Here is a 10742-nt window from a genome sequence, read left to right as displayed (position 1 = left end):
ATAATGTTTTATACATTAAATGAGAAAAGAATCACTAGATTTCACCGTACATATATATAAATATGGTGATGTATTTGTATTTACATGGTGTATTTGTATATGTACATTTATATTTGTACACTATAAACGTGTGTTATAAGGTGTATTACACATGTATTACATATGAAGTGAGTGGTAAGGTGTATTTGGTATTTAAGATAATTTTATTATACATGTATAATCAGTAATTGTATATTGTGTTGGAATTACATGTTCATGTATTTGTAGGCCCAAGGCATCAAGTGAAGTAATAAACTTTTAGTTGTCATGCAAACAATATTGATAGCTTTTAGGGGGATCAATTTGGACAATGCTGCGGCCTTTTACATACTACATACATGTAACATGGTATACATAATGTATTTATAAGGGTATGTGTTTTTATACATGTTAGTTTGTAGTATTTGTATTATGTTATTTCGACAAAACCCAAGTTTGATCTTATGCCTTCATTTACAGCCAGCCCATACCTGTATTATGAAATATTTTACTATATAATAATTGATATATTTGATTTTACTATGCTTTTCGTTCGTTCTTTGTTCAAATCCTTGTATCATATTACTAACCTCACCTCTGTTTTTTTTTATACAGTTCTTTATAAAAAGTACAAGAAACATGTAGACCATTATACTTTTTTGTCCTTTGTCAGTGATTTACACAGCTGGAACATTCGACTGTGGAAATCCCGGTCTGTGACGTACTAGAATCGACCTGCTAGTGTATTTTATATGCAAAACAAAAGTAAAATTCCCCAATCTATATAAACAATACTGTCATATAGTCAAACGGTATGAGTGTATAGCAACAATCATAAACAAATAGTGTGTATATAGACAGGGCGTCTGTGGTTTGTGTTTTACTCAAAATATTAACAAAATAAGGTAGAAAAATTGCATTTAGATCGTGACAGTTTATGTAGGAACACATCGAAAACTTTCAAACGTCGGAATCACCGAGAAAAATTAAGAACAAACATGATTCGGATCAGTAAACCAGCAAAACTGTAAAGTCTCAGTTCGATTTATCAAGTATTGAACCTGTATTATCTTAAATGAATTATATGGATTATAGACAGAGAAATGACTTATTATACAAACATGACTAGATACCTGGAGAAATAAAAACAGGTAAGTGAACACCCATGTTCTGTTACTATTATAGATTCGGCAACTTTAAATAACTTGAATGAGAAGTCTATATAAATTGTCGTCACAGTCGTCGTCATCGTTAAGATGCAATGCTACTGTTACTGAGACGTCACGATACTGTTACTGAGACGTCACGATACTGTTACTGAGACGTCACGATACTGTTACTGAGACGTCACGATAATTTGCGTACAACGTCACGATTGATCGATCGTCACGATACTGTTACTGAACGTCACGATACTGTTACTCAGACGTCACGATACTGTTACTGAATTCGTTCGATACCGTAACTGAGATATCACGAATACTGTTACTGAGATGTCACGATACTGTTAACCTGAACGTAAAGGATACTGTTACTGACGTCACGATACTGTTACTGACATGAATGTCACGATACTGTCACTGAGACGTCACGATAAATGTTACTGATGACGTCACGATACTGTTACTGAGACGTCATTGATACATAACTGATGACGTCACGATACTGTTACTGAGACGTCGTGATACCGTTACTGAGAGCACGATAAAAACATGTATGTGACGTCATACGTGTATTTGTTACATGAGACGTCACGATACTGTTACTTTGAGATTCACGATACTGTTATGAGACGTCACGATACCGTAACTTTGTACGTCACGATACTGTTACTGAGACGTCAGAACGAAATATGTGTACACGGTACTATATGATATCCTGTTTTACCGGGTACGAATTGGTCCCTATGTGTATTTAGTGGAGCATTGTATTTAAAAAACTGGGCACAGTTTTAATATATACAATTTTTCGTAAGTTTCCAAATTATTTTTTTTTATGCGTATACATGTATTTACATTTTATTTTTTGTCCAAAAAAAAAATGGTGTAATACCATTCTTAATATGTACCGTACCGGTCACAAGACGTCATAATTCAGAATTTGTGGACTTGCTCTTCAGAAAATCTCCATATGTATTATGTAAAAAAAAATTTGTATAAATGCCTCGATGAGGATTTGATGGTATTTGTATATGGTTCAATTTTATTTGCCTAGTAGGTAACATGCGATATCAAACAAAGTACGAAAAAAAATGCAAACAAGCATTTTATAATAATTTGTATAATCATTACTTTGCTCCATTATCAGTAATAGGCACCAATTGTAGCTCTAAAGACGACACCATTTTCTGTCTAAAAGTCTTTTGAGCTACAATATTGCAGCTATGTGACGTCACGATACCGTAACTGAGACGTCGTGATACCGTTACTGAGACGTCACGATACTGTTACTGAGACGTCACGATACTGTTACTTTTGATACGTCACGATACCTTACTGAACGAAATTTACATTGATATACATGGTGTATTTGTGTAATGGTGTCACGATACTGGTTACTGAGACGTCACGATACTGTTACTGAGACGTCACGATACCCATACTGAGACGTTTACATTGTTACTGATGACTGTTACTGATGTTACATGGTACGTCACGATACTGATACTGAATACTGTGAACGTTACTGTTATACTAGTAAATCGTATTTGTTAATGAGACGTCACGATACTGATACTACTGAGACGTCACGATACTGTAACTGAGACGTGACACGATACTGTTACTGAGACCGCTCGTGATAAACCGTTACTGAACGTCACGACACTGTTACTGAGACGTTATACGATGATGTTACGTTACGACGACACATACCGTTAAAACAGAGACGTCACGACACAGTTACTGAGACCGTCACGATAAGTTACTGATAGCTTCACACACTGTTACTGAGACGTCACGACACTGTTACTGAACGTCACGATACTGTTACTTAGACGTCACGAAACAGTTACGGGAGACGTCCACGATACTGTTACTGAGCACGTCACGAATTACTGATACTGAGACGACACGATACTGTTACTGAGACTCACGATACTGAATACTGAGAGACGTCACTACACTGTTACAGAGACGTTACGGATGATAGGGTTACTGACAAGTCCACGATACCGTTACTGAGAACTCCACGCTACAGACACTGAGACTACTGAGACGTCACGATACTGATACCTTTACTGAGACTTCAACGACACTGTTACTGAGACGTCACGACACTGTTACTGAGACGTTCACGATTAATGTATTACTGAGAACGTTCACGAATACTGTTTACTGAGACGTCACGATACCTTTTACTGAACTCTGATACTGTTACTGATACGTCACGATACAGTTTCAGAGACGACACGATGAACTGTTCTGAGGACGCACTACTGTAACTGAGACGTCACGATACTGTTACTGAGACGTCACGACTACTGTTACTGAGACGTCACGATACTGTTACTGAGACGTCACGATACTGTTACTGAGACGTCACGATACTGTTACTGAGACGTCACGATACTGTTACTGAGACGTCACGATACTGTTACTGAGACGTCACAATAATGTTGCTAAGATGCAATGCTACTGTTACTGAGACGTCACGATACTGTCACTGAGACGTCACGATACTGTTGCTACGACGTCACTATAATGTTGCTACGACGTCACGATAATTTTGCTACAACGTCACGATGGATTTACTACGACGTCATTATACATTTGCTGCGACGCCATGATACATTTACTGCGACGTCAGAACGCGCAAATATTTCGTGTATGTTGTCTTGACCCTAGTGTGAGATAAAAAAAGAAAATACATTTGGACATTAATTGTCAAGTAAGAGATTTCTCTGTCCATGCATAGAAAGGGAGATTTTCCTCCTAACCCGGTAAGACAGCTTGCACGCAGAGAACAATTATATGACGTCACGATAACAATACCATCATGACGACAAAACTCTATAGACGTCACGATGATATTTTCTGAAGGAACCATTTTAATGTTGTGTATTTATACAATGTCAAAAGTGAATCCATTTTGCATTGCAATAATTAGTCAATTCAAAATTTTATCTGGAGATATTTAGGTCTCCAAATCAAAATGCCTATCGGGGTATAATGTTATTTGGCTGTATATAATAGCGGGTATGACTTTGTACAATCAATCATACTAAAGGGATACGAGGCGAAAGTTGTCTATAAGATAAAATATTGGACAGTCTGTGGCATCTCAGCGATGACTACTGTTTAATAATTGATTGTTTCTATATCCATTGAACATATGCAATATCGAGAACAAGAAGATTATTGCAACAATTGAGAAGTGCAATGTTTACTTATAACAGCACAATTCGGTGTTATTTGCATTTCCTTATGGATGATCTTTTATAAATTATATCTTACTTTATCTTTTAAAAAGGCAAATAGAAACTTCAAGGTGACTATTGCATTTTATGTACCTTACGGATATCCGGCTCTGGTATAAGTAGAACGTACTCATTGTACCTGCTTATAACTGCATGTTTGGAGATTCAATAAAAGTAAACAAAATGGGAATAATACACCGTAAAATGAGATATTTTGGTGGCAGGACGTTTTTATAACAAAATAGGATTATTAAATTTTGATGCTTTTAAATTTACCTTTCCCTATGCTCTGAACGTTTATGGCGCTTCAATTGATCTGAACAAAATATCAAATCCTAAACATTTTCTACTATTGTATAACGGAGCGGACCAATTTATCAAAAACGACGTACTTTGAGTTGACGCAAAATCGATACAATCCTTTTAAATATTGGTATTCTATATTAGTGATTAATAGTCACACATCTACATATCTAATGGCACAAAAAAAATAAAACTCACACAGGTTAAGTTGTTTTTTCCTGTTGACAGAACATACCTTAAACATATGTTTACATAACGCGATTTAGTAACTTACCCGGGAGTTCACAATAGTAATTAATAGCGTGAAGATGTATTGGTCTTTACACACAAGCAAATTATCAAGTAGTAAAATTTTTGGGCTAAAGTTTAGCGATTTTATGCGTAATGGAATTAACTAATAATATTGCAATTATTTCCATAAAGGGGGGGGGAGGGGGTGGGGGTGGTAAAACAATAGGTTTGTATTATAATTTACTTTGCGCTTGTGTGGCAAATTTGCTTTATTGATTTTAGGAGAAGAATTAAAGTATATAAATGTTGCAAGGTATAATTTTTTAAATTATTCTTTAAGACCTTTCTTAGTTATTACCGATTCCTCTGAAAGGAAACCATCATACAACACGACATCTAATTATTATACCGAAACAATGATTATTTTATAGGTACTAAGAATTTCAGTTGTGTTCAGTATTTATCCTACTTCATATCTTTTTATACTTTTTTTATGTTAAAAACATGTCTTTAAATTGAATAAAAAACAATCTTCCTAGTATATCTTATCTTATACAAACACAACTCAATCTGACAAATGCGACAGCGTACATCACTCATGAATACACAATCTATGAAATATCTGACGTTAAATGTTATTTTGCACGAATGTATCTCATATTTACTTGTACATCAATCTAGTTTACTTTATAATCATATTTTCTTGTTTGACATGAAATATTTTGTGATACAAATGTACATGCCAAACTGAAGAAGGAAATCTAATTTCGTTTTGGATTATTGGCTCGTTTGTATTGTTTTTAACAATCCAAGGGAGTCAGGGTCTGCTTGGAGATTACGTTTATAATTTATAAAGAACAATGTAAATATTTTATGATGAAATAAATATTTAAAAAAATGTATATATATTGTTATTCCAGAAAGATGTAGCCCTGAACACCAACACATTTTGGATACACTTTCCACAAAGATGGGCTGTTCATTATGGCGTGAAGTTAATGCAAAATACGAATTCTGAATCAACCAATGATGTTTGAAATAACATAAATTGGTAAGTCATAGTTACTTTCAATTCATAACGAACATTATGAGAAGGCATGAGAAAGACATCATCAAGGAAATATAAAAGATTGATTCATAAAACATTATAGTTATTTACCCGTTTGTTAAATATGTTTATGTTAAGTATATGGTAAATATTTGAAATACTCTTGGCATTACATATTGTCAATCGCTAATGAACTGTCTCTAAAAGGTCTTATATATTATACATAATTATGACTCTTGTTTTTTTCCCTTCATTTCATTTTCATTTTGTTTATTAACTGTTCATGCATTGCTTACATTTTATTTATATTTATAATAGTATATCCGACATATAACCGAAGAGATGTCGGACCAGGGGGAGCTGTACGGGGACTCCTGGATACTATACCACGTCCTGGATAGGATGATGGGGAACCAGGAGATGGTGGCTATCAGGAGGAAGCTGTTACTTCTGGACGAACAAATAGATACAGTCGGATATAAAGATGTGGACCTTATATTAACAGGAAGTTTGTCAGAAGGAGTGAGTATGTTTAGCTCGGACATCGATTGCATGGAGATTATCAACAATGTTGTAGTTATATGTCCGGATCAGGACACTAGTACCACATCAGATAGTATTGGCAAAAGTGTTTTTATTATGAGAGATGCCCACAGCCGACCTGGATATGTAAATTTAGAGTTGGTTAAACGGGGGCATATGGTCTATCGATCAATCAAGGAGTCAATCGTACGTGTAGAAGATTTACTTTTCATATCCAGTGATATGTTTAAACAGTTATGTAGAGAAATGCAAAGCTCTTATTTCCAAATACCAATAGAAACACATGGACCTGCTGGTGCTATATTAAGTGAACAAAGTAAAATGGATACTGATATGGATGTTGTATTTGGATTTAGATGTAATGTTTGGCCAAGGGAAGCTGACGAGTGGGTGAGCAGACCACGGTTACATGATTGGCCAGGTAAAGGTTTGATACATCAAATAGTACAAGGCGGTTGTTATCTTGTCCCTGTAGGAGACAAAACCTCCTCCGACACATTCCTTCAGTGGAGGATTTCGTTTGCATCGGCGGAACGCAAACTCATTCATTCTGTGAGCCATGTTCAGTTCCTAGTGTATTGCCTTCTCAAGTACATTTTAAAACAGATATCCGACAAGTTGAAGCAGATATATAGAGATGAAGATATTGTGTCATCCTATATCATCAAAACAGTTTTATTCTATGCATTAGAATGCACATCAAAATCGTTTTGGCAAGAAAGGAATATATTTTTGTGCTTCATGCTATGTTTGAATATTTTGACATCGTGGGTAAAAACAGCATATTGTCCTAATTACTTCATTAGCAACAACAATATGTTCTTAGGAAAAGTTCATGGAGAAGTTCAGCAAAGTCTACTTCATTTCCTCGTCTATCTACATAATAAGACATGGGGATGTTTATCAATAGGAACATTCTTCAAACCGCAAATAGGAGAGCGTATCACCCTTGTAAAACATGGCCACTGGGAAGTAGTACTAACTACGCCGGCCCGGTTAGAACGCGAATGTGATTTATACATCATGATGGAGACAATGGGAGTCAGAATATCTGAGACATCTGCTGGACTAATGACACTACTTTGTAGACTCTTTTACAAATCAGACTCCGATATGGATGATTATATTACTTACTATCATATGAGTAACGCATTGGCTGTTAAAGGAATGGAGACATTTGAGGGGAGAATTTCTTGCATAGGAAATAAAGACAAATACAAAAGGCTTAGAAAATCTAAGGTGTATATGGCACCCCTTGCATCAGTGTGCTCCAGTCCCGGTCTACTGACGTTAGCAACGTATCACTATCAGACCGGGAATTACATCAAAACACTGGAAATGTGTGGACACGTGATCTCGTCATGGAGAGTTTTTGTTGGTGTTGATCTTTATAAAGAGGATGGAGACAGATATGAACATCTCTACTGTGGCCGTGGCTATAACCTTCTATACAAATGTCAGCAGGCATTTGAGTCAATTATTGCTTTTCCAAAAAAAGTTCCACAGATGTGCCCATCTCAGTTACATCATGAACTACAACACTGTAAGGACACATGCATACTCATACCGCCTCTGCCTTACGCCATGTTCCTGTCTTTCCTGTGCTACCATGAGCTTGGTGATACCAGAAGACGTGATACAGCACTGACCCAACTCCAGACCGTGAAGCATTACAAAAACCAGGGAGTGAGTAAATGGTGGATTGTCCACAATCTCTTGGGGATCTGTTACGAATTGATCGGGGACAAAGCAAGAGCCCTCAGGGAATATAGAGACTCTCTCGGTGGGGATCAACTTATACAATACAATAATCCCGCCCGAGAGAAAATAGAACGCCTTGAACATTCAAATTGAAGACATTTGACATCAAAAAGCGTTACACGTAGAAGCTAAAATCGTAAAAAGGAAACGTCTGTTAAGAATGTTAAAATTATGTTATGTTATTATTTTTTATATCATCTGAATTCACCTATATTTTGATTTTTGATTGTTTGTTAAAAGTTTAGTATTATATCTTTCTGAGATCGATATGGGGTGAAAGGGGCGTGGGTCTAGTCCCCTCGTCCCTTTTTAAATTTTGTTATTATTCATTTTTGATGTAAAGGTCAAAACGCTTCAATCAACGCATTGTCTTGAACACACCAGATACGTATTTAATAGACGTATAGTGGTATTTCGTATCAATAATTAAAATAACTATAGTAAATGAGACCAACTCGGATTGATCTGCTCCGGTGAGGTTTCAGTCTCGCTGAAGTCTCGTTTCAACATTAGTCGAAGAGTTTTTGTGGTTTTCAAAAACTAATTGTCTCAATTAGTAGCAAGTTTCCATTTGTAAAATATGTCAAAAACTTAGACTTATATTGGTTGTAGATTTTTTTTATCCACAAATTTTAAGAAATGACCAATTTGGCGGTCATTTCTTACACTTTGTATAGAGGTGAAATTTCACACTTTTTACTTCGATATTTGTACTTAACTCGGAGAAAACCTACCCTGGTAGCGAAAAAAATACGCCATATATATTGTTGTTTCATCGTAGGGTTGTTTCTTATAAATGTATAGTTTTGATTGTACTAAATATTTGTAGCTTATAGCAGATATATTATTGTCTTAGCTGGAGCGCAGTACTTTCCAACGAGAAAAGTTATGTCGAAGATCGATGTGAGATATTGAAATAGACATGGTATTATCAAAAGCTATGTTATCGCATCTCGCCATGAATCAACAATATTCGAGAAATGGATGGGATAAAACCAACATCAGCTTTGCTTTACCTGAAAGAAACTCACCAAAACAAAGTATTTAAAACAAATTGAACGTTAAAAAACGATATAACAGTGTAGTGGACCATGAATAAGATATTTGCATACCTTAAAGGGACAATTCATTCTACGAGAACATTAAAATTTGTATATATATCGGAAAACCCCCAGTTCAAATGGAAATTAGATCAGTCGGTTTTACTGTGATATTTCAGAAAATCCCATGGTGGTGAAATACGTGTGAAATGTTCAAACTCACTCGCTGTCCGCCATTACACATTGTGGTCGAATATCTTGTATGCCGAACCCAGTCCATTGCTCGTAGAATAATGCTACTTTTATCTAGAACAGCTCAAATTGCTATGACAGAAGTGTGTTTACCTTATTAGGTGAATTGTTTTGCCTAAAAAGTCATTATATCACCTCCACAGTGGTTATGTAGTTCATTTGTTTAACATGCGTGACTTTGGCTCGGATATGGGTACAGCGTACATATTATACCTGGTTAATCGTATCGATCAACGATTTGTAATTACAACGGTACCAATTAAAATACATGTACTAAACAATGACGAGGAATTTGTTAATATCTTATGTTATATATTTCATAAGAAATGTAGAACAATACATTTATGCCATATTTTGCTTCTTGGTTATGTAAAAGAATTAGCCTGAGTGAATTGTCCCTTTAAAAAATTTAAAAAAAAATAAATAAAAATTTAAGAAAATGGAAAGTGCTAAAAATATAAGGATATTACAAGAAATTCGATACAGGATATTTATTGGTGTGTTGGTCAACTAAGCAACATGTGAGAGTTGATTAAACCCAACAAAGAGATTGTGAATACGAAAATTATGTCAAATTGGATTTAAGGGCATACTCACCTATTCTAACAGACGTGGCTGGTAGGAGCTTACATAATGTAAGAGTGAAAGTGGAAAAAATGTTATGTACGTGCAACATGGAACACGCTCGTGTACATGCTATGCTGCAGAAGAAGTGACAGTGTACATTTAGTCCTAAAAGAATATTACCATCGAAAAACAGTGCAGGATGCATTAAAAAGAGTTTATTTTCAAAGATGGAATTAATACATTCAGTTTGAAATTCTAAATATGGTCAATATTGTCTATGTGTATGTTGTTCAAGATACAAACATGTATTTCTTGTTTTGAAACTCTTCTGGAATTGCTTATATGCCTTAACACTTCGAGCTGTGCTCAGGATTTACCTATAACTGGTTTATAAGTGACTGTTCAAAAAATGATCACATATAAACCGGGCAGCGGTCCAAAATCTTAATATAACAGGCGCAAATATATGACTCTTGGGGTACAAACAGCGTTGCATTTTTAGACCATGTTAATGTTGTTTAATTCATTTTGATTTATAAGTTCATGTAAAGTATTAAAGTGA

General features: G+C 35.3%; 1 protein-coding gene across 1 annotated transcript; it reads left to right on the top strand.

Annotated features, from left to right (window-relative positions):
- The first annotated feature begins 689 nt into the window (after positions 1-689).
- Positions 690-9895, top strand: LOC138314169 (uncharacterized). Its single transcript, XM_069254356.1, has 3 exons — positions 690-1169; positions 5890-6020; positions 6336-9895. Exon 3 carries the CDS (start codon positions 6360-6362, stop codon positions 8412-8414), a length of 2055 nt encoding a protein of 684 aa, XP_069110457.1. The 5' UTR covers positions 690-1169; positions 5890-6020; positions 6336-6359; the 3' UTR covers positions 8415-9895.
- The last annotated feature ends 847 nt before the right edge of the window (positions 9896-10742 follow it).

The sequence above is a fragment of the Argopecten irradians genome, chromosome 2, assembly GCF_041381155.1.
Source record: "Argopecten irradians isolate NY chromosome 2, Ai_NY, whole genome shotgun sequence".
Taxonomy (NCBI): domain Eukaryota; kingdom Metazoa; phylum Mollusca; class Bivalvia; order Pectinida; family Pectinidae; genus Argopecten; species Argopecten irradians.
This window is presented reverse-complemented; position numbering and strand designations above follow the sequence as displayed.

What these genes read in the sequence shown, in the direction of transcription:
- LOC138314169 (XM_069254356.1), top strand. Translation starts at nt 6,360, where the DNA reads ATGTCGGACCAGGGGGAGCTGTACGGGGACTCCTGGATACTATACCAC.